The sequence below is a fragment of the Colobus angolensis genome, unplaced genomic scaffold (genome assembly GCF_000951035.1).
Source record: "Colobus angolensis palliatus isolate OR3802 unplaced genomic scaffold, Cang.pa_1.0 Scaffold53, whole genome shotgun sequence".
In the NCBI taxonomy this organism is placed as follows: Eukaryota; Metazoa; Chordata; class Mammalia; order Primates; family Cercopithecidae; genus Colobus; species Colobus angolensis.
In genome coordinates this window covers 10,242,472-10,267,145 of record NW_012118821.1, presented here as the reverse complement: position 1 = coordinate 10,267,145, position 24,674 = coordinate 10,242,472, and the positions used below count along the sequence as shown (strand labels likewise).

Sequence of the window (24,674 nt, the reverse complement as noted above, 5' to 3'; positions counted from 1 at the left end):
AGCCCAAGTTGAGACCAGGTGGTCTCTGTTTCTGCAGGTGTGCTGGGGTTTCTGGGGAACTGCTGGCTGGTGTGAGCTGAACATGTGTGAGGGGTGTGTGTGGTGGGTGGACGTTGAATGTGCATGTTGTGGCATGTGGTGTGGGTGTGGTGTGTGCTTGTGTGTGCACTTGTGCGCTCTCTTTTCAGTAATTTAATTGAAAGTAGAGTAACAAGGTCTGAAGGAGAGACGTCGCCATCTGCTCCTGGATGTCCCATCCAGCATTCTTGGCACCCAGTCATGTTACCCCTTGTTGGGCTCCCGCTTTGGTGGGAATGAGCTTGTAGTTATCAGAGAGCAGAAGGCTGTTCCTGGAAATCGAACAAAAGGTTACACCATGAGCATTTGTAAGGAGGGTAGGGGAGGATTTAGAGCAGGAAAGGAAACTGCAAAGATCATCGGAATAAATACGCAATTCATTGAGATAATCCATATTTTACCTCCATTAAGAGAAGATATTCAGAATTTCTTTTCACAAAAATAATGGTACAAGGGGAATATAAGCAGCTAATGTGTTTTTAATTGCTGAAAGGCAAAGAGAGTTAAGTTTTTAATTCTAGCAATTAAGTTTCTGTGTGTTCTCCTGAAGCACACCATGAATACACATCATTTCTAGGTGATTGTTATCTCACTGTGGACACTTGGTGCCAGCTGCGGGAGGAAGGTCAGCTTCAGCCTCCTAAATCACAGCCTCAGAGGCGGCCAGGGACACGCGGCTCCCAGTGCCCAGCAATGAGGGAGGCTGGGAGCGCTCCCAGGGACTGGTGCTGCCCAGGGTGGCATCTTGGCACTTCACAGTTGGGGTGTGGACTTTTCTTAGAGGAAGTGGGCACAGTACAGGCGCAAGGAGCACTGGACAGGGGGTCAGATGGAAACGTCCCTGTCCTCTCTGGACCTCAGCTTGCCTGTCGATAACATACTCATTTCAGATGAGCTCAGTCCTCAACCTGCGCCTTCCCCCTGGCCAACCCAGTAATAAACAGGTGCCGTTGGTCAGCCCGCCCTCCCCCAGGGCAGCTCCCAGGGGCCTTTGCAGACCCCAGCAAGTCCACAAAGCCAGTTTGGAAACTTCTAGAAGAGATGGGCCCTGAAGGTTTGAAATCAGTGGAGGGATGGCTGCTAACTAACGAATGTACAGGGGAGAGCAGGGAGGGACAGGCCAGGCTCAGGGTCGTGGTCAGCCACCGTGTGGCAGCGGGTGCTAGGGAAGGAAGCTGGCTGCAGGGGAGTGCCAAGTCCCCAGCGAAACGTGCCAGCCACTTGAGTTCTGGACCAGGGCGTGGCACTCCTTGGGGGAACTGGCATCTGCAGCAGCCCATGGCCGGGAGGCAGGGGAGGCCTTGTGGCTGGGCACGGGTAGGGCCCTCCGGGTGGCCTCCCATAGGTCAACTGTGAGAGGCTGGCAGCCACCCTGGCCAGTGGCCCTCCTGGCCTTGTCGAGCTACAGACAATGTCGTCGTTTCTGTCAGCTTTGCTCCTTTTCTCAGGGTTCTGGCTGTGGAAACGGGACTTCCGGTCAGACCGTGTGGCTTCGTGTCTGGGCTGATGCTGAGCAGCCGCCCTCCTGGTTCTCTTGATGCCGAGGGTCTCCTCCCAAAGACACCTCTGGTCCCAGCGCGAGTGCTGAATTTTCTGCCTCAGCGCAGCCTGCAGCATATTGAGCATTCCAGGCCGAAATCCAATGGTATTAGCAAGAGGGATCTTTTAAAGTTAAATTAGAATTCACAGGACCAAATAACTGATGGCTAGAAAGAGCCTCGAATGTATTTGTGCACTCACAGGCTGCTCTTACCTTGCAGCCTCTGTCCGGTTGTGGAGGTCACGTCTGGGCCGGGTGATGTACTCCATGGCAAACTGTCTGCTCCTGATGAAGGTACGTGGGTGGCCGAGCAGGGCCGCCATGGGATCTGGAAGAGGGTGTGTCAGTGGGAGCCGTGAGGGAGCCGTTGGTATAATAGATGCTGGCAGGGACAGGCCGGTGTAGCCGTGCAGAGAAGCCAGCTAAGTACTGGCTTCACAGGGAGCCCAGTGACACATTACGGGGCTGTATTTACTTTCATTTCTACTGCGAGAAATTTCAACAGAATGTAGAATTTACATGATCAGATTTCATTACTGAGACGTGGGTCTAAATGATTTCATTTAAAGCATGTTCATTTTCCCCCCTTTTCTCTGAATTCCATCCCCAGAAGGTGTCCTTTGTTCTCCCTGTCTTCCTGGAGGTTGTTTTTTTTCGCCTCTTGGTTTTGATTTTGTGATTGATGCTCGCAACACCTGAAGACAAGCTTCCCCACAAGACCTTCTTAGGACGTCACCCCAGAGCTCTCAGCCCCCAGGGAAACAGCTTAGAAATCAGGGAGCTGAACTGAGGCTGTCATTTGTTTTTCCGTGTCTCCTGGCTCTCGCTAGCCTGTGCAACGGTGTGTTTTGGCTCCTCTCTTTGTTTGGAATGCACCCCACGCCTGGCTCACCTCCCACACTGGGCGTCAGGGTGCCCTGTGTGGAGCTAGTGGCCCTGCAGCCAGCTGTGCATACTGAGAGCTGCTGCAGGAATCAGCTAGCAGCAGAAGCCCCGGAACAGTGCTCATAACACCTCCGGGGCTGTTCTAAGACAGCGATCGTAACTCCTCCCACGCCCACGCGGCTTTCCTGTGGCCAAGGTCATTCCTGAGTTTGATTTTCAGCAAGGCAGAGCAGACAGTTTACCAGGTGGAGAACTGTGCTCACAGGCTCTGTCATGAACCCTGAAGTGGCAGCCCTGCTTGATGCACGGACCCTGCAGCATCCCCAGAGGTGACTGTGGCCCGGGGCACTGCTCCGAGCAGGCTGGGTATGGGTGTAGATTCACAACCGTCAGCAGCTCAGGCATTCCATCAGGAAGGTGTGCAGCACACACCCCGGCTTTAGTGCAGCCCTAGTGCCCAGCGCAGGGCCCTTGCCTTTGGGTTTCTGCAGCTGCGTCGGGCTGGACGCACAAGGAGACTCAGGGCATCCTGTTCGTCCTCTGTAGCAAGCAACCGTGACGCAGCCTCGCACTGCTGCAAGCCTCAGCGTCCTCCTTAAAAATAAGGGCGTAGATCTGAGATCTCTGAAATTCCTCCCAGCTCTGACATTCACACAGCTCTCCTCTCCTTCAGCACACTGGATAAAGGAAATTACGGTTTTTAAGTTCTGTGGTTTTGCTCGGAGCAGGTTTTTCTTCCGTTGCCACCCCTGAGATATTCCCACTGAGGTCAGGTGCCCGCACGGTCACTTTGTTCTGGTCCTCACCCTCCTCCCACCCGCCCCCCTTCCCTTCTCCAGCCCCCTCTGGCTTCTGCGGCAGGGCTTGCCCACCCCCGAGTGGGAGTGAAAAGCAGGCCCTCCCGCTCCCCTGCCCTGGGCCTCCGTGCTGGAAGGCGGGAGGTGGCCTCTTCACCACCCGAGGCTGGGCCAGCAACCAGGTGACCCCGAAGCACCCAGCCTGACCCCTCTACCCCCCAAAATAGGCCATTCTCCCAGTGCTGCCTGGGGCCAGCCCTGACACCCCACCTGGCAGAGGTCTCCACCCGCTGAGAGTACTATCGGCTTCACCTGAAAGTCACCAGCTTGCTGGAACATTCTTAGGCAAAGACATGAAGAACCAATTATAAATTCACAGGACTGGTGTTTCACTAATCATGGGGCTAAAACTCCCCAGGGAGGAAAGTTCCCTGTTCCCCTGGCAGGCTTTTATTTGCATTTTAAGACACATTAATAGAAAACGATGGAGTGGGCTTTTCTTTGTTGCCCTGTAGTAGTAACACCACCACCAGGCTCCAAATGAGAGTCTTCCTCCTGTATTGCTGGGACTCAGTACAAAACATATTATTGCATTTCAAAAATACTTTTACAATGGACGTGATTTAATTTGAAAGTTCAGCTTAAGCTTTCATTTTCCTGAGTTAAAAAAAGGAGTAAAAAAATGTTGCAATTAAAGCCAATCCAAGCATATGCACTCTCTTGCCATCTAGTGAGCATACAGGGTATTGCAACAGTGTGTGGTCTTAATAATAAGGGGGTATCCTGTTAATTAAATTATGTGTATGGGCTAATAATGAGTTATTTAATCAGCCATTTAATTATCTTGAATAACATTTTGATTACAGTGAAATAAATATCAATTTAACTTCTTAACAATGAAATGTATTCATATGTTTTAGCCCTGGATAAATCTGCATGATATGCTATAATGCACAGTGGCACGTATTATAAAGCATTGAAAACGTCACTATCTTCACTTTTTAAATACTGCTTCCTCTCCTTAGGCCTCACCGTAGCCTTAGGGCACCTGCACTGGCAGACCGTATGGATGCAGGTGCCTGCCACCTTAGGTGGCCTGGGCCCCCCTCCCCCAGTGTCCCTGGGAGTCTACTTCCCTCCTGGTGTCCCCACAGCTCACCAGTCTGCACATCACCACCCGCCATGGCTCCGCACATGATGGAAAGGAGCAGGCAGCTGCATCAGCTACCTTCCGTCTTGCTGAAATTAGACTGCACAAGTCCTTTCTGGTTGCAGAACGGTTGTAAATCTAGTTTCCCAGCCAGTAAACCACGTGTGGCTGCTGAGAAGAAATGGTGAAGATTGAGCTAAAATAGGCTTGTCCCTGGAAGCAAGTCATTCATGTCCTTCACAAAGCCAAATCTACGTGATCTGGGGAGTAGGTTAAGCTCTCTCTAAAGAGCTGCTTTTGGCCATTTTCCCTGATGGGAAAAGCCGGTGGGTGCAGGCCCTGTTGGAAGGCAGGGCTGCTCCCCTAAACTTGTCCGATCAGGACCAGCCCAGGGTGTGCAGGCCCCGCATCTGCATCAAGGGTGCCATGTCCATCCCAGCTGCAACCTCAGCCACCCCGAGTGCCCCCATGCCAGGTCACAAAGCCCTCCTCTGTGTGAGGGAACTCACACATGCTCACACACACGCACGCTCACACAGTCTCGCACACACGCACACGCACGCGCTCGCACACACGCACACACATGCGCACACGCTCACACACGCATACATGCTCACACGCACGCGCTCGCACACACGCACACGTGTGCACACGCTCACACACGCATACACGCTCACACACACGCACGTTCACACACGCTCACACACGCTCTCATGCTCACGCACGTTCACACACGCTCACAGTCGCACAACTAGACGGCAGAGACAGGCAGCAGGAAGGCGCGGGAAAGGAGCCACGTGCTGTCTGGCTCCTCATGGACGTCAGGCCTGGAATAAAATGAGTTTTAATGAGCTGTACTCGAAGGTACTAGACTGGAGAGAGTCTTTTTGTTTTCTGGGTTTTTTTTTTCCTTCCTACCAAACTGGAATTGTACTTGTCTTTCTTTCTTTGTAACATTCCAATTAGCAAGCTAGTAACTCCAGTCCCAGGTTGGAGGAAATGGAACATGTAGAAGAATAAATAAAAGTACCTTCTGGGATTTTACGATGAATAAGAAGGAAGGAAAACACCATTGGTGGCCACCGTTACTGCTGACCGTGTGCTTATAGCTAACTGCTCGAATGCAGGGAAGTATTTAGTGCAGGGCCTGCTGCACAGAGCTCGCTCAGTAAATGTGGCGATCGCTGTCATACTAGAGAGAGCCCGGGTTTGTTGGGGACTTGAGACAAGCTACCACTGTGTCCCACGTGACTTTGGCAAGACCTTCCTGCACTGAGACCGCTTTGCTCACACCTGGAAAGGGTGACTGGGTCCACTCAGCATCCACCAAGTGCCTGCGATGGGCTGGCATGAGCGGGCAGATGGACAGTGAGACGGTGCTGCCAGGCCTTGTCCTTGAGGAGGGGCCGCGGGCCAGACCACCACAGACAGAGCAGAGTGATGAGGGATCCAGCAAAGACTCTTGGCAGAAAGCAGATGCCCTGAGCATGGCAGCTGGCACAGCGCTCCTAAATGTCCCCCCGTAGCTGTCTCCGAAACGGGAGGGTCTCACGCGTGCCACAGAGAGCAGACGACATTCATGCATTCTGCTCTGCAAGGGTGGCCCCCGTTGCCATCCTCAGCCTCGGCAAAGTTGTTTTGTGGGTTTTCTCTACATTTAAAGATTTGACCTTAGTTTCTAGCATAGAAAAGTTTAACAGACACTTGAAAAATTTGGCTTATGTATTTGGAGGATGGAGATGAGACAGCGTTCGCCTATTCACATAATAACTGTGTCAGGAAAGAGAGTTAGGTGAGGTCCAAGTGAAATATGAATTGCTGTTTAGAAGATGGAAGCAGGAAACAGACCCCCAGGCCCAACTAAACCCTGACAGCCCCCGATAACAGGCAGGACCCCGCCTGCGCGATGCACACAGCTCAGAATCCCGGCCTGACTGCAGTTGGGAGAGCAGCCGCCCCCTCACAGCCGAGCACCGCGTGCTGGTTTCCGGTTCCCCGCCAGCGCATGTGTCAGCGTGTCCTCGCTCCACACCGCGTCTGTATACGCGTGTGCTCTTCTACACTGTGAAACCCGCAGTGCTTTTCTCAGCTCTGAGGTATGCTGGGTTTTTCTTCCCGCAGGATTATGTGCTCGCCGTGGAGGCGTACCATTCGGTTATCAAGTACTACCCAGAGCAAGAGCCCCAGCTGCTGAGCGGCATCGGCCGGATTTCCCTGCAGGTACGTGGCACGCTCAGATATGAGCCGAAGGAACAGGCAGAGGGCCTTATGATAGGAGTTCTTTGCTTGGATGTGTGACTGTCTGCTTTTAATCATTTTAATATAAGAAAGACTGCAGAAAATATTCCAATTCCAATGTGTGTGACCATGAAAAGGGGGGGTGCTTTCCAGGGGTTCTGGTTGGACTGTGGAAGGCCCTACTGGCTTTTGTGCCTGTTGCTAAAGGTGAACCCACAGAAAGTGTCATCGCAGCCACACTGAAACAAGTTACTCTAGATACTGTCCTGCTGCAGTTACAAAAGCGCTGACTGAACCGTGAGGAATCTTAGTTCAGCTTAGCCCATAATAGTCACTTGCTGATATTTTTCCTGAAGAACCCTTGAATCATGTTTGCTGGACAAAGTCCAGACTGAACAGTGGTCTCAATAATGCACAAAGCTGGGACAGGACCGCCTTTGCTAAGAATGTCCTTGAAGCTGGAATGCATTTTCCTGGGATATTTGGTGACAGGGAGGTCACGGGGAGAGATGAGTCCCGCCCACATCCCTGTCAATCCTTCACCCTTGCAGGCTGAGCACAGGGCAGCTTCTGCCGCTTCCATTCTGAGTCTTCTGAGGTCACGTCCCAAACCTGGGCCCGGGAAAGGAGTCACAAGCAAGGGACCACTAAGGGGGGAGAAGCAGCTCAGACCTTCCACAGGCACCCACTCACCGTGAGCCAGGCCCTGTGCTGAGCATTTCACCTCACAGTGTGACTAGCTTGTTTTACAGATCAGCAAACTGAGGTCTCCTGATAAAGTGAGATCCAGCGACAGGAGGCCACATAGATAACGGGGGAGCTAGAATTTGAACAGGGCCTCTGTGAACTCAGAGCCTGCACTCTCTCAGCTAACAGCTGGTCCTCTCCTCCCCCACACAGTTGCTCACACACGCACTCACACACGTAGGAACGTGCACACATCTCCACGCTGCCTGCTTGTGGAAATCTACACGGGACACCAGATAGTGTTGGAGGACAGCCCTGTCCATGGGCCCCTGTGGTGGGCACAGCAGATGACTGTCACTGAATAATCCAGAGCAGGCACAGATGCGTGACGCGCAAGCTGCCACCATGGGCATCGGCTCCTGCCTGCCTGGGATGCTTGCAGCAACCCTCGTCGCCTGTGTGAGAAAGCTCTGTGTGGCTGGGATCTCCAGGGTGCCTGACGTGTATCATTATCCCCTGGTTATCATAGTAAAATAGTACCCTGGGCCTGCTCAGATTCCTCACTACCCTGGAGACAGTCTCAGAAATTTTATTTCAGAGGCATAGCATGCACAATTGGAGAAGTAGATGCTGAGTTGCTTTTGCATCTGGAAGTGCTTCTCCTTCCAGTGGGAGCCACTGGCCTGACCACAGTGAGGGCTCTGGCAGTGAGACTGGAGTCTCAGGAGGGAGGCTCAGCTTCCACAGCGTGATGTAAGCCCCGTCTGGCGCACGGAATGTGCTAAACGGGCTGTGAGGGAAGCCCTCGGCATTCGCTGTCCCGAGGACCCAGGGAGGTCACAGCAGCTCTGTAACTGGGCAAGAGATTTTGCCAAAGGAGAATGGAGAAAATGACGGAAGCACCCGGGCCGACTGGACTCACCGACGCCCCACACAAGCACTGTTCCATCTGCACCTCTTGCAAATTACTTATCAGACCTCACTCACGGGTATTTGTATTGTTGCTGAAGAGCAAATGGAGACTGCAGGACTTAGCCATTTGGGATCTCTCTGAAGACGTTGTGCCATGGTTGCTACAGAACTTCTCAGACAGCCTCGCGCAACGGACGGCTGCACTGCCATCTGCACACACAGAAAACCCAGCCCCTGGAAGTTCCTGCTTCGGCAGGTCAGTGTGTTGTCTGAAGATGCTGGATCTCGGAAGAAGGGTGAAGCAGGCAGGTTTTGCCCTAGAAGAAAGTAGCCATTTGTGGGAGTCGAGGCCCGAGAGCGCCGTTGCGATCAGCAAGAACAACCACATGTCAGCCCAGTGGGTGCCCGAGCACACAGCAGACCCCCACCCATTCGGAAACCCTCCTGGGTGCACCGCCTGTGTCGCCAGCCCTCTCCTGTGCTGGGGCTTGTGCCTCCTCATCTCCGCTGGGTTCAGCAGAGGGTTGCAGGGGCGGGACCCTGTGTGTACACATGGTGCTGAGCTGCCAGAGATCTCAGCACGTCCCTAGTGCCCTGTCCTGTGTGCAGCTGCCCACCCTGCCGTCTCTGGTCAGAGCTCCTGCTGGGGCCCTGGGGCCTGTCAGCTGAGCCCACACTTAAAGTTCCCATTGAGACCCTAGCTAATGTTTTCGAGCCCAGTGTTCTTCGCCTCGTGTCCTTAGTCCCACCAGACGGTTGGTTTGCTGCTGCCCAGACGGGGCCACCCTTGCTGCTTTTACCTCTCGTGGGCTGTTCCTGCTGCTCAGAACTCCCTTTGCTTTCTGCCTGTGCAAACCCTGCTCATTCTTGAGAGTTCACCGGAAGGACTTCTCTAAAGTCACCCCAGCTCTCTCAGCAAACTCTCCCTTCCCTCTTCCCCAAGGCATCTACGGGGAGAAAAGCACAGGGCTCGGGAGCTGGGGTTTGGAACCAGACAGACCCGACCCCGGCTCAGCGGCTCAGGCTGGCGTAGACAGACCCGACCCCGGCTCAGCGGCTCAGGCTGGCGTAGCTCTGACGTGGCTGTGACGTGGCTGTGACGTGGCTCTGAGCAGGTTGTTTCACCTTCATGGTGTCGGCCCCCCCAACAACCGCCTGCGGTGAACAGTCGCCATCGTCGTGTGTAGATGAGGAAGTGTATCCGTGTGAAGCCCTCTGTGTCCTGCCTGGGATGTGCCAGGGGCACTGTAAGTGTGACTTGCTGTCTTTCGTATGTCTTGAGGATGGGCTGTGTTTGTTCCGTTTCCTCACAGATCCAAGCGTAAGGGCAGCATTCCCAGGTCACAGCAGAAGTGCATGTGCTCAGAATTGCCCTTGGAAACCCCACTCCCACAGCGGGGCATCCACCCTATAGAGTGACTCCAGGGCACACATGGGCACGAGGCCCTCCAGGCTGGGCAGTAGGAAGGGGCAAAAGCAGTGTCCCCACGCACGCATCCGGACACTCAGACCCCACGCGCCCGCCTCAGAGCTCCTGCCAGTGCACCCTACTCACCCCCAACGCTGCATCTCAGCACAGGATGGAAGATGCCACGTGGGGGCAGATCACGGCGATGTGAGGTCAGCAGTGCAGGACAGGATGGGGTTGAACTGGGACTCGAGTCCAGCAGAAACGCCTGAACTAACTGTAGATAGAGTTGACTCCACTCTGTTTTAAGGAGTAAGAACTCGAATTGAGTGACCACATAAAAGCCAGTGCAGGCTCTGTTCCGAAGGGACGCGCGCCGAGTGAGCACTTTACACTCAAACGTGTTCAGCTGTGGTTCGATTCTTGGAGGAACAGCCCTCAGAGAATCACTTTGAAGAAAGCACATGTGTTTTCCAGCTCCCGCAGTGCTGTTCTCCCTGAAGCACCTCATCAGTACCCGTATCTTAATTAGGCAGTCTCTAAACTGGCTGTGTGCGAGCCATTCTGAAATGAGTTGGTGCCATGTACAGAAGCAAAGAAGTATCACGTACGCTGTCAGCTCCTGTGTGCTGTGCTGTCAGGATATCAGAGGGGTACATTTCATAAGAAACGCGTATATTAGTAACCGTCCCTCAAATGATAAAATCATACTGAAGGTGCTTAGAAAGTACAGGACGAGGTTTTGGTTGCAGTCCGTGGAACCCACAGTGGCTGGTAGAAGCAGAAAGTTTATTCACAGACAGTAGTACAGGGAATCTTCACGAGGGCCCAGAGACAGGCCGTTCTAGGGCCAGGAAGCCAGGATGCCCTAGCACGTCGCAGAGGCCCCCCCAGGAAGAACAGCACTGCCAGCTCTGCCTGGCCTCTCGGAGTCTTGTCCCCACCCTGAAGACCCAGGTCCCCAGGTCCCCCCACGGCCTCCTTCCACTTCCTCAGGCACCATCGTCTTACGTGCGTGCGTCTCTCTGGGGGCCCAGGCCGCGGGGGCGCCCCTCCTGCAAGAGTAGGAATGTAGGCCTCCTGGGTCCTCCCTGAAAGGACCCCTAACAGGTGGGCAATGGGCAGAATCGGGGAAGGCAGCCAGCAGCAACCATGAGCGTCCCTTACGAATCATGTTGTAACATCTGAAGTCATATAACACAAAGCTAATCACGCACGGAATAAGACTGATTTGGTTTCCCTGAGATTAAAGTTTCTCCTCTATGTGCGTGGAAAAACAAGGGAGGCTCGGTATTTTCTGCAATCTTGAATGCTATCTCCAGACCAAGGAGGATTTGTGTTTCATCAGCACTGAAGGTTGGAGATGAGGTGTGCATCGCGTTGATGCTGGGTCTCGAGGAGAAAGCTAGGAAAGGTCCCCGGCAGGTAGGGAAACGCTTGGCAAAGCACGAAGGTGGAGGGACCCACATAGCTGGGCCCACTCTGCCCATGCCCTGGCCCTGCTCCGAGAACTGTCGTTTTCCAGATCAGCCCTAGCAAGGAGGGAGCACAGGCAGGGCCGCTCCGTGGGGAAGGCAGACGTCAAGCTCCTAAGAACGACCTGTTCCACAAGGAAGCTGACGTGCCCGCCCCAGGACCCGAGCCGAAAGGCCGTTCTTCCAGGGCAGCGTCCCAGGGCGCTGCTTTGTGTGGTTGGCAACCCCGGCAGATGATGGCCTGCTCTGCGTGCCGTCCCCGCTGTTCCTGCTGGGCTGTCTGCAGTGTGTCCTGATCACCCTCTCAGCTGGCAGTGCGCACTGCAGCGTGAATCTTCCCGTGAAAAGCAGACCAATCCTGCCCCCACCGGTGCCGTCGCCAAATCAGTAACAGAGCAACCTCAAACGTTTCTGAATGTTTAGGTCATCTAATAACTTGGCAAAAGAGTGGGCTGAACACCTCCGCCCTCAGCTTTCTGTTCTGTGTGTGCATGAGTGTGTATAGCAGAGTCTGAGAAAGACACGTATAGCCACTTTTCTGAGTTTGGGAAAATTTAAACGAGCACTGAAAAGCAAACACCAATCGAAAGGGAAGTATTTTCCATTTTCATTCTAAAGAGTGGAAATAGAAAAAAATGATTTTATAAAACAAAATATGCAGACACCTTTGGGAAAACGTGCTGTAAAGGAAGCATGCTGACTCCAGAGATGACCCAGCCGGGCAGAGGTGAAAGGGTGGACGGACAGCAAGGTTCTAGATGATTCCACACAGTTGGGCTGAGACCACTGACACTGCACCTCCTCTTTGCGTTTAAAATTTTGTGTTGAATGTAGGTGCCTCTAAAATATGCGAGCTGAAAATAGGAAAGTCACTCACCACACCAGCAGCTGCCATTTCAGTCAAGAAGATACACTGGCGAATACAAGGATGGCACAGATGCCCTCACTTTGTGTTAGGGCCCTGAGGAGCAGACTTTCTATTTTAACATTTCAAAACATATTCCACTTTTGAATAGCAATCCTTGCTCTTTCCAAGAAGTTCAGAGCATAATTCCGGGCACTGAGCAAAGGGTCACCTATTCAGTTTGTGTGCTGTTCACGTTACAGCTGGAAGCCCGGGCTCCAATGACAGAATCGTACTTGGGATTTAATGCCTGCATATAGGGGAGGATCCATCTCTCACCTTGGCCTCATCCTGCAGGCGGGACTGTCATAGCCACGTTCCCTGCCAGCTGCCAGCGTGCCCTCCAGCCAGGTGACAGCCGTGTTTAAAACTCACATGGCCGCTCTGAGCATTTCCACCGCCCCTTCATCTTCATCACACAGAGCCTCCTGCAGAGCACTGGGACCTCCACACGAAAAGGGGGCTGGGGTTAGGAGAAAAGAGAGTGGGGCCCGTGGGAATTTCCACTTCTGGAAGAAATCTGTGTTGTAAGCGAGATTGGAGACACTTGTATTCCAGAGGAGTTTCTCACGTAATCGAAATTAAGGAAGGGCAGAAGCAATCGATCTTCAAACAGAAGCAGCATTATATTCATACTTCTTAAAATTACTTCACTGCAACTTAGATTCCACCTCCTCAGACTCTCTTGACTTGGGTCTTAGAGGCTCCTCACTGGGACCTGGGACTCAGAGGGTCCTCACTGGAACTTGGGACTCAGAGGGTCCTCACTGGGACCTGGGACTCAGAGGGCCCTCACTGGGACCTGAGACTCAGAGGGTCCTCACTGGGACCTGGGACTCAGAGGCTCCTCACTAGGACTTGGGACTCAGAGGGTCCTCACTGGGACTGGGAAGGTAGCTGTCGTGCGCAGGTGCAAGTCCAGCAGCCGAGCACAGATGAGGGGCCTGTGCTTGGCATTGGGGCAGCTGAGCGCAGGGTGGTTCTGCAGTGTCTGTGGCCAGTCCCAGGCCTCGGTGTCCTGGACCAAAGGTCAGAGCCCAAAGTGATCAGGCAGGAGAAAGCCTCAGCCGCTGCAGGAGGGGTGGGAAGTCTGGGATAAACCAGCCGCCCCAGACAGGATGAAGGGGGATGGGATGCAGGACCACTCAATGCTATGGCTGAGAGGACCTCAGCAAGAACCAAGGTCACCTCTGCTGAGTTCCCAGAGGGCAGGGACCCAGAGCAGGGTGGGGAGACGCTGAGGTGGAAGAAGGGAAGGAAGGGTCAGGGAGGCACTGTGAAGCTGGGAAAGACTTGAGCATGTTTTACAGAGGGGCATGACCCCAGGCTCCAGGAGGGATGCGGGCACCTTGACCGTCTCAACCAGGAGGGTAGTTTTACACACACAGCCACGTACCAGAATCCCTCAGGTTGTACAGTCTGAAGACATGCAGGTTCCTGTACATCAGCCATAGCTCAACAGAGACATTCAAACAGAAAAAGGAGAGACTCACTTCTGGCTGCCACCCTGAGCCGTGGAGTGTGCTGGCTATGGTCAGGGAAAGAGTAGGGAGAGCATCCCCCAGCCCCTGCCACCCTGTCAGGCCTCATCATCCTGATGTGACACCAAAGTGCAAGGAAAAGGGAAATGCAGGTAAAGGAGATTTCACCAAAACTAAAAACTGTTGTGCTTTAACGGATACCATAAAGAAAAAGTAAAAAGACCACCTACAGAATGGGAGAAATTATTTGCAAATCCTGTATCTGACAAGAGACTTACATCCAGAATCTACAAAGAGCTCTTACAGCTGCTAAAGAAGAAAACAGTGCATGGCACTAGCATGCAGAAGGGGAAGAGACTGGACTCAACTCCGACTTCACGGAGGACAGGTGGGAATTGACGACCAGGGACCAGGGTCAGGGTCAGGGTCAGTGGATGGAAAATTACTCTGAGGAAGCATCAAGAAGGGGTTTCTGGCCAAGCAGACTTGATAGGATCGTTGCTGACAGCTGGCCAGAGTGGTAGGCTCTCCAGGTGTTAAGGCACCAAGGGCAGGGATTTTTCTTAAACTGACTTAGCAGGATTCTTCTCACACTGGATTCTACAAGGACAGAGAAGGAAGCCAAGGTCGAGCTTGTCTAGTAGAGGAGACTTCTGCACGGATGCAGCCTAATTTATGCATTGACAGCCTGCCTGGTTCCCAGCAGGCCCTCGGCTTCTGCAGAGAGAGCAGGTGAGGGGGGGTCAGAGGAAAGGAGAGGACCCCTGGGGCCGGCTCTGCTGTGCTCACGATGGCGGGTGGGGAAGAGGAGCTGGTGAAGGAGAACTCAGGAAAAACATGGAAGAGAAGCTAGGGTATTCTGAAACAGATCACATCTTTTATTGGTGTATGCACATTAGCCTGAGGGGATTTGCGCAGTTGGAATGCAACAGTTTTTCTGATAAGCTTTAAAATATAAGAATGTTTTATAACACAAAAATTTAGACTAAACACGTTTTCTGTGTTGGTTTTGGGTAGGGTTTTTTTGGTGGTTTTTGTTTGTTTGTTTTTGAGACAGGGTCTCGCTGTGTCACCCACACTAGAGTGCAGAGGCGCACATGCAGCTCACTGCAGCCCTGACCTCCTGGGCTCAAGCAATCCTCCCACCTCAGCCTCCCGAGTAGCTGGGACTACAGGAATGCACCACCACACCCAGCTAAGTTTTTTGTAGAGATGGGGTCTTGCCATGTTGCCCAGTCTCAAACTCCTGGCCTCAAGCAGTCCTCCTGCCTCTGCCTCCCAAATGGCTGGGATTATAGGCATGAGCCACTGGGCCCAGCTGAAATGAGTTTTCTGTATCAATTTCAGACCTATGTTTCCGTGACTGAAGTTGATCAGTGGTAAATATGAAAAGAACTGGGGTTTCTAGCTGACTACGGATTTGATGTCATCTAGCAACCTATGTGGCTGTTAACATAGCTGTGCTGTTTTTGGATGGTTTAAAATCATCTGATGCCCATACCACAGAGAAAAATCGTTCTCGCCTTGGTCTCCACTCAACAGCTCACAGCCACGGACTGCGGGCCACTCCGCCTTGAGAAAGCTTTAAAATGGCCATTGTCTGTCTGTAACGGCTTCCGTGCCACCAGGGTGGTGAGGAATCCCAAACCTGTGACAGAGAAGCAGGTGAAAGAGCTGAGAATGGGAGCTCTCTTCACCATCCCGAGGGCTGCCAGGTGGAGAACAGAGTGGTCGAGATGGGATCCACTGGGTTGGGAGACAGTGGCCTCTCCTGCCCTGGCAGAGTCCCAGGGGTCCAGCAGCTCTGCAGGGCACTCCCTCCATGCAGTGTTCTGGGACCCAGGTTGCCCTCTCCTGTGGCCCCATCGTCTGGAACCTGTGCCCTCCAGGTTGCTGCTGGAGGGGAGGACCCCACCCAAGGCCAGATGCAGACCCATGGCCCCCCCACCCCTCAGTGCCTATGTGAGTCGGGGCTCTCTAGAAGGACAGGACTCATAGGATAGATGAATCTATGAAGGGGAGTTTATTAGGACAATTGTCTCCCGATCACAAGGTGAGGTCCCACAATAGCTTGTCTGCAAGCTGAGGGGCAAGGAAGCCAGCCCGAATCTGAAAACCTCAAAACCTCAAAAGCCAGCAGTGTAGCCTTCAGTCGGTGCCCAAAGGCCTGAGACCCCCTGGCAAATCACGGGTGTAAGTCCAAGAGTCCAAAAGCTGAAGAACTTCGAGACTGATGTTCGAGAGCAGGAAGCCTTCAGCACAGGAGGAAGATGAGGCTGGAAGACTCGGCAAGTCTGCTCTTTCCGACTTCTGCCTGCTTTATTCTGGCTGCGCTGCACTGGCAGCCGATTATAGACGGTGCCCACCCAAACTGAGGGTGAGTCTGCCTCTCCCAGTCCACTGACTCAAATGTTCAACTCCTTTGGCAACACCCTCACAGACACACCCAGGAACAACACTTTGCATCCTTCAATCCATTCAAGTTGACACTCAGTATTAACCATCACAGCGCCCAGGGAGGGGGGAGGCGGACCCAGTGCACGGTTCTAGTTTCTGCCACAGGAGCGCTAACGACGTGTTGCTCCTAAACTCAGAACCAATAGGTTGGAGCTCCAGGGGTGGCATTTCCCTGGGCTTTTGCGTTTGTGAGTGATGTTGGTGTCTGGTTTGTGTGTGCACAGGTGACATCTCAAAAGGATATGGCGGCATATAGGTTAGAAGCTGTCTTTCTCCCTCTCTGGAAAACTTTTGAGTAATATGGAATGATTTATTCCTTGAAGGTTTGAGTATTCACCTAATTGAGTATTCACCTAAGAATTGCCTTTGCTGAGCACATGAGGTGTGCTGTGTGCTTTTCATAACTTATTAGTCTGCCTTAGTGTTGTGTGCCTGAGGATTTTTCTGTGTTTCTGGGAACAGGTTTTTTAATTTAGAGTTTTCTAGAAAGCCACCTGCTTTGTCCCTGTTTTCTCATGGATTTGCATGGAGTAAAAGACAATGCTCTTATCATTTCAGTTTCCTTTTTCTGCCTGTAGCTGTTTCTACTTTTACATTTCTGTTCATGCGTTTCTTTTTCTGGATTAGTTTATACACTTACTATTTTTTGTTTTTTGTTGTTGTTGTTGTTGTTGTTTGCTTGTGAGACAGGGTCTTGCTCTGTCTGCCAGGCACAGTTAGGATTCACTGCGGAACTCCTGGGCTCGAGAGATCCACCTGCCTTAGCCTCTCATGTAGTTGGGGACCACAGGTGCTTATAGCCACACCTGGCTCATTTTTTTTTTTTTTTTAATAGAGATAAGGTCTCACTTTGTTGCCCAGTCTGGTCTTGAAGTCCTGAAATTAAGCGATCCTCCCACCTTGGCCTCCCAAAGGACTGGGATTACAGGTGTAAGCCATCATGCCCAGCCATGGCATTTTCTTTTTTATAGTGTCCTTTACTGATTTGTTTTCTACATACTCTGGAATACTTTTCATTGCCTTTTTATGTTTAATTTTTTCAGTTGCTCCTAACTTTTAGAAATCGGTAGAATTTTATATCCTAATAACATGTTAATAATTCTGAAAATGTCAACTTACCTTCTAATCAGGAAGATCAGTGGGTAGCAAAGAATATCCCAAGATTTCTCTGTTCTCTTCCTGTAAGACATTGTTTCAGTCAAGTCCACGCCAGCCTCAGGAGGCCTTGCGGTGCGGAGGATCAGCACACGGTCTGGGCTTTGGGCAGGCCTGGGTGTTGACCCCACACTGTTCTGTGGTAGCTGTGTGACCTCAGAAAATTGTCTCGTCTTTCCAAGCCTTACGTCTTCATCTAGAAGCAAAGCTAGTGACAGCGTCTGCATCACAGGCCGTTGCGAGGTTCAGGCGAGCTGTGTTTGAAACACTTGCCGCAGCCGCCAGCACATGTTAATCGTGGTCAGTCTTGATTATGAGCTGAATCATCTTCGGATCAGAATCACAGCGGTCCTGTTAAACAGGACGTTAGTTAATGCCGGAGACGCAGGCATTCAGCTGAGGGCCGTATCAGGGAGCCCAGGCTGCCTCTGGTTTCTTTGTAGTCAGCAAGTGGGAAGTCCATAGTAGTGGACTTCAAACCGCGTCGGACTCTGCAGACGAAGGGCAGCGATGGACAAGCGCCGTTCTGTGTGTGGTGTGTGTGCACGCCTGTTTTGTGTTTCATTCTGTTTTTCTTCCGCCTCGTGTGGTATTTCTTTTGTGGGGTAACAGCACAGTTGTGAAGGGCCTGAGATACTATCCTATGTGCAAGCTGTAGAGTTAGCTGCCATTTTCATGGATGCTGGCGAAAAAGTGTAAGATTCTTAGGTTAGAGACGAAGGACATTTATTACACAGCAACAGCAGCACAGCCAGAGTGGCATTCTTTCCGCCAGACGTGGGCCCTGACTCCTCAGGTCTTCACCGAGGGCCTGGTGATGCCTGCAGTGGGCTGTGTGGCTGCAGAGGAATCCTGAACTTAGAACACCCAAATCCTTGCTACTGGGAGGTGAGCCTGCCTGCCTGCCCTTCGCCGCAGAGGGACGCGGTTTAGCTCACAAGGCTGTCCTGTAAACAGCATCCTTGTGTAAATGCTTTGAACAAAGCCCTGTTAGTGTCTGTGCTTGGAAGACATGCAGATACGTGACAGCCATGGAGAACCACCTCCCCACCCGTCATTGGAGAAGTTAGCAGGCTTGTGTTCGTGCCGGACAGATGCTTGGCGTGGGAAGTCTAAGAGTTAACTAGGCTGCTCAGCGATGCTAGCGCTGGGTCCTCCAGCCCTCCTCACGGAGGTGAGCCGCGCACATTCAGCTCGTTTCTCATCGGGACAGGACAGCATTCTGTGGAGTTTCTGCTGCTGCCATGAGCAGAGCTCGCTGTCGCAGAGCCTGACTCCTGCAGGCTGCGCCCCGGACACAGGGCAACTCTGCCTTTTCCCTCGTGAGCGGGGCTTGGGCCATAATAGGACTTTCTTTCATTTTTATCTACTTCTTATTGTAAGCCTCAGATCATTTATTCCCTTCCTGATGCTTCTGGAGGTGAAAGAAAACCCGTGTCTGCCTTTGTAAAACCAGGCTGTGGCCTCAGGGGTCAGGGCTGGGGCTCAGCCTTCCACTCCCCGGGCCGCCTCGACCGCCAGCCTGGTGTGTCTGGCTGCATTTGATTCGGGCAGGCGGCGGGTTTCCTGACATGTGCGGTAAGAGTAGGTTTGAGTTTGGGTTTGGTTTGGCTTGTTTCTTACAGTAGATTTCTATATTATTGGTCACAATATTACTTTGAAATTTGCAAATGTGGTGGCACCTACTATTTTACTGGCCACAAGTAACTCATAAGTTGACTTGGGACCTGCCCATATTATACCAATATTTTAAGTATTTAATGTTTCATCTTACTAGTTATTCATTTTATTTTATGTAATGCTCTGCTAGCATTCCAAAAGGTACAAATTACTAAACTAGTAAGACTTTTAAATAAGGTATGTATATTAGCAACTTAGTTTCTGACATAGAGAACATTAACATTCCACTGTATCTTAAATATCTTTTGCCTTTTTATAAAAAAATGATGACTAAATGTTTACTGAAGTTTTCCTCTGCCTGACATGTAAATGTCTTCATATTGTAACGTGATATTAGGGAACTAAATGTACGAGTATCGACTTAATATTTCTTTTGTCAACTAAACCAACTAAATTTTGTCAAAGCAGATTGGAGACATAAAAACAGCTGAAAAGTATTTTCAAGATGTTGAGAAAGTAACACAGAAATTAGATGGACTACAGGGTAAAATCATGGTCTTAATGAACAGGTAAATATTTTAAAACTAAATACATGTTTTCTCAAATTTCCCAGAGGCGTTTTCGCCCCACTCACTGAGTGGGAAAGCCCTCAGAGAAAGCGCTTCTTTCTGTGCCTCCTCTTGCCTGTGTCTCTCAGAACTGAGACCCAAGAAGTACACGGGTGTTTTCTGGAATTGCAGTGATGTTCTTTGAGTCACAGAAGCTGATTTTTAAGGAGACGTTTCCCCGTTGTTCTTCAGAGGAGCGCGTGCATTGCCCCCGTTTTCAGCATATGTGTGCGTAAAGGTCTCCGTTGCCGGCAGAGCAGCCGTTCTGGATCCTGTGCTCTGGCGTTCTCTGGCAGAACGCACGGCGTAGTGCGAGTGCACGTTTGTGAGGAGGAAACGCGCCTCAGACAAAGCCCGCACCCAGGATCAGAAAGCGTAAATGAAGCAGGTGTCCGTTTTTAGCAGGACGTCATTTAGGTGAAGTTACTCGATTCTCAACTAATAAAACCCAGAGTGGCTTGGCCGGGCGCAGTGGCTCACGCCTGTAATCCCAGCACTTTGGGAGGCCGAGGCGGGTGGATCACTTGAGGTCAGGAGTTCGAGACCAGCCTGGCCAACATGGTGAAACCCTATCTCTACTAAAAACACAAAAAAATTAGCTAGGCCTAGCGGTGGGCGCCTGTAATCCCAGCTACTTGGGAGACTGAGGCAGGAGACTCGCTTGAACCTGGGAAGCGGAGGTTGTAGTGAGCCAAGATCGTGCCACTGCACTCCAGCCTAGGCAACAAGAGCGAAACTCCATCTAAAAAATAAAAAAAGTAAAACTACAGTGGCTTTAATTTGCGAGCCTGAATGCAAAATGCAGCTCACTGCCTCTGCCTGGAGATCAGGAACCCCAGGCCACACAGGGTCACATATTGGGTCTGTGTGGTGCCCAAAGCCCCTGTGGGTTTTGTTGGGGGACAGCAGCTCCTGGGGTTTCCCCCCTGACTGCCACCATTGCTTGTGTTACAGAGCGTTCCTTCACCTCGGGCAGAATAACTTTGCAGAAGCCCACAGGTTCTTCACAGAGATCTTAAGGATGGATCCAACAAACGCAGTGGTAAGATCCCCAAGCCGCAGGACCCTCCGCCCTCTGCCTTTCACAGACACTAGAAACATGCACCCACACACATCTCCGCAGGGGCCTGCACTCTCTCTCCAGCCCACTGGCGCCAGGCAGCGGCCGTGGCCCTTGGGGGAAGTGACCCAACGGGGCCATCTAGGCTTTGCCTGGCAGCTCTGCATCACCCCCCAGGCCCCCAACACAGGGCCCAGCACGCAGCCTGGAGCGGGCGGGCGTCTGTCCTGGTTGCATGGGCCGACCCTGTGCGTGTGCTCCTCCCTAGGCCAACAACAACGCTGCCGTGTGTCTGCTCTACCTGGGCAAGCTCAAGGACTCCCTGCGGCAGCTGGAGGCCATGGTCCAGCAGGACCCCAGGCACTACCTGCACGAGAGCGTGCTCTTCAACCTGACCACCATGTACGAGCTGGAGTCCTCGCGGAGCATGCAGAAGAAACAGGCCCTGCTGGAGGCTGTCGCCGGCAAGGAGGGGGACAGCTTCAACACGCAGTGCCTCAAGCTGGCCTAGCTGCCTCCAGCAAACTGTGTCAGAATGACCCGGGTCTTTGAAACTGTGTCCATGAAGCTAATGTATTAATATGACACGGACTCAATAAAACTGCTGCTTCACTGGTGTCTGGCTGCGTGTCTCCCTGGTTCCAAGCCACGGCCCAGCCCAAGACCGCCACACAGTCCCTGCTGCTCGGCCCCCGTTCATGAACGCAAGGGGCAGGCATGCTGGGAGAACACAGCTCGTAGACACAGGAAATCTGGAGTCAGCCTCGGGGCCTTTGTTCTGGAGACCATCCTGCTTTGCTCATTCATTCTGGACATCCTCAGAGAAAAGCTGGGAGGTCTAGAGACCCTCTCGCCATGCACCTGCACATGCAGGGGGGTTTGCAACAGGGAAGACACCCCCACAGATGGCCACTCATGCTCCTCTCACCCTCCCCACACACCCAGAACTAAGTGCGTTGGTCTTACTCACCCGAGTCTCCTCCAGCCTGATGCCAGCCAGACACCCCTGCCAGCCTGGTGGTGGTGGAGAGGCCGTCGCCGTTTCTCCCACAGTTTATACGTCCAGGTGGAGCGTGAGCTGAGTGGAACAGGAACCACAACGCATAATCAAGCAAAGGAAGAGCACGTAAAATGCAGGCGGGCAGGGGCTAGGGGCAGTTTTGAAGCCAGACACGTGGTTTTCACATGTTCTTACAGGCCTGAAAGGCCTTTTGCCTTCACGTTCAGTTATTCCTGCTTTTGAAGAACTGAAAGTACCTGAAAATTTCTTCACATTACGAAAGAACTCTGACAAGCGTTCTCTAAACATCTAGCTTTGTGGATCGTTTTAATTATAATTCATTTTAAAGACTGTGATACAAACATCTATACAAAGCGAAGCCATATTTCTGTTAATTTTTGTAATGGAGTAGAAACATAGAAACACAGCATCTACCAGACAGTCTCAGCCCATTTGCTGATATCTAGGTTAATTAAGCATTAAAAGAAAAAAGAGGTGAGACAGCCAAAAGGACAGCTGGACACCAAGGCGGTTTCAAAATCTTTCTCTTCAACAAGAAAAATGAAACTATTGTTAAGCCCAGAAAGCTGAAGATGTAATTAGAAGCCCTTCACCTTGAGGCTCTTCCTTCAAATCTGACTTCAGGGATGAGATGCAAGGCTCTTCCTCCACTCAAACCTGGCACCTCGCTGCAGGCATCTTGCAGGATTTGCCCGTGGATTATGGAGCCTGTCCTTTCTAGGCCCGTGGCTCAGAGCTGTCCCCAGCCAGTTGTGCATAAAAGCAGACAACAGTGCCCAGGCTTCAACTAGACATGAGCCCAGCAAATTAGAAACAGAGATCAAGGTTCCCTAGTAAGCTGGTAAGCCTAAATCCACCCTCCCTTCTGAACTCCACTCCCAACCACTGCTGCTGGCATGAGGCCAGGCCAGGTGACAGTATCATTGACTCAGTTCTTGCCTGATTTTTTTTTTTTTTTTTTTGAGACAGGGTCCTACTCTGTCATTCAGGCTGAAGTGCAGTGGTGCAAACATGGTTCACTGCAGCCTCGACCTCCTGCGATCAAACGATTCCCCCCCGCGCCCCCAGCCTCCTGAATAGCTAGGACCACAAGTGTGCTCCGCCATGCCCAGATTTTTTTAATTTTATAAAGATGGGGATCTCATTATGTTGCCAGGCCAGTCTCTAACTCCTGGCCTGAAGTGATCCTCCCACCTCGGCCTCCCAAAATGCTGGGGTTACAGGTGTGAGCCATGGTGTCCTGCTAATTTTTTTTTCCTACTGCCTATATGATTGCAGAATTTTTTGTTTTGTTTTGCTAGAGGAGAAAAAGATGCTGTGAGTGTCTATAATGTCTGGGACAATTGTCACGTACCTAGTTTACACTCAGCTTTTCTTTATGTTAAACATAAATTACACATCCCTGAAATCTTTTCTAGAGCCAAGTAGAGTGGATGGTTAACCATCAGAAAGCTTATTTTCTAACTAGAAAATGGGAACGTCGCGGAGTTGATGACGGGCTTACTACTGCGGAAATGCCCACTCTGGAATGCAGTAGAGAATGAAAAAGCCAGTAACCCTGACGGCCGTGGTTACTGAACGGCCAGGGTGTGCCCGGTGGCAAAGGTGAATTTCCTCCCTGAATGATTCATCCAGCCAAATCTTGGAGTCATTCCGCGTTTGCCACGAGGGCAGTGTTAGATCAGTGGTCCTCAAAGTGGGGTCTCCGAAGCAGCAGCGCCAGGGTCTCCTGGGAACTTGTGAGAAATGCACATCCCTGGCCGGGCGCAGTGGCTCAAGCCTGTAATCCCAGCACTTTGGGAGGCCGAGATGGGCGGATCACGAGGTCAGGAGATCGAGACCATCCTGGCTAACACGGCGAAACCCCGTCTCTACTAAAAAATACAAAAAACTAGCCGGGCGAGGTGGCGGGCGCCTGTAGTCCCAGCTACTCGGGAGGCTGAGGCAGGAGAATGGCGTAAACCCGGGAGGCGGAGCTTGCAGTGAGCTGAGATGCGGCCACTGCACTCCAGCCTGGGCGGCAGAGCGAGACTCCGTCTCAAAAAAAAAAAAAAAAAAGAAACCCCGTCTCTACTAAAAAATACAAAAAACTAGCCGGGCGAGGTGGCGGGCGCCTGTAGTCCCAGCTACTCGGGAGGCTGAGGCGGGAGAATGGCGTAAACCCGGGAGGCGGAGCTTGCAGTGAGCTGAGATCTGGCCACTGTGCTCCAGCCTGGGGGACAGAGCGAGACTCCATCTCAAAAAAAAAAAAAAACAGAAATGCACATCCTTAACCCCACCCTCTGATCTCAGAGGCGTCAGAACTGCTGGGGCGTGGGCTGGCCCAACAGTGTCATCTGTACGGCCCTCCAAGGGCTCCTGGTGCTCATGCAGGTGAGAATGCATGTCAAACGCCTGAGGCCACAGACAAAATTCCGATTGTGCAGCAGGCATTGGAGCCCGTGGGCATCGCCATCCTGCCTTACACTGCCAGCCTCTTCTGCCTCCCCTCGAGGATCGTGCCCCCACCTGTTGTCTCTGCCTGGACCCCTCCTGGCATGCACCTTCCCAGTCCCTATTCAGTGTCACCCCCCTGAAGCCTGCCTTCAACCCCAGGAATGCACAGCCCCGTCCATACTCCCCTTACCTCTCGCCCTGGACCCACACAGGCTCCGTGGCACCTGCTCCTGGCACAGCCCCGTAGTCGTAGTGCTCGGGCTGGAGCTGCCGCCATGAAGTCTTCAAACGCCCAGTTCCAGCGTTCTTGGGAAGCTTCCCGTGCCATCCTGTCACGCGTTGCACCCAGCACCGAGGGCAAGGCCCAACAGAGCCGAGCTGCAGGGGCTCAGTTGTGTCACAACAGTTCTTGAGACGCCCACCCGTGTGTCCTCCCCAATTCTGCTCCACAGGCGCAGGCCCGGAGGTAGCCCCTGCGTTCCCGTGGCTTCAGACACACGTGCAGACGTGACGCCAAGAACTCGGGCTTTGCCACCAAGGACAGAAGACAGTCTGCCCCACCCGGGGTCGTCTGCAGGTCCTGCTCTGACCAGGGTCCAGGCCCTGATTCCGGGGATGTGACAGGACCCAGAATGTCCTGCCTCGTGAGGCATGTGGGACTGGGGAGTCGGGCCCCAGTCCTGAGCCCCCCATGTGCATTGCACTCACGCAGGGAACGCCCCCGGGATCTGCTGCGAGACCCCCACGGACCAGCTTCTGCAG

The 24,674-nt window shown here is 52.3% G+C and overlaps 1 protein-coding gene across 1 annotated transcript in view; it reads left to right on the top strand.

The window, feature by feature from the left end:
• The window catches only part of LOC105525359 (trafficking protein particle complex subunit 12), a 101,595-nt gene extending 80,522 nt beyond the window's left edge, over positions 1-21,073 (top strand). Inside the window, exons 7-11 of the mRNA XM_011960955.1 lie at positions 1,839-1,912; positions 6,572-6,670; positions 19,256-19,356; positions 20,350-20,437; positions 20,724-21,073. Of these exons, the coding sequence (XP_011816345.1) occupies positions 1,839-1,912; positions 6,572-6,670; positions 19,256-19,356; positions 20,350-20,437; positions 20,724-20,966 (605 nt within the window). The 3' untranslated portion in view covers positions 20,967-21,073. The remainder of the gene's footprint in view (positions 1-1,838; positions 1,913-6,571; positions 6,671-19,255; positions 19,357-20,349; positions 20,438-20,723) is intronic.
• Positions 21,074-24,674: the final 3,601 nt, after the last annotated feature.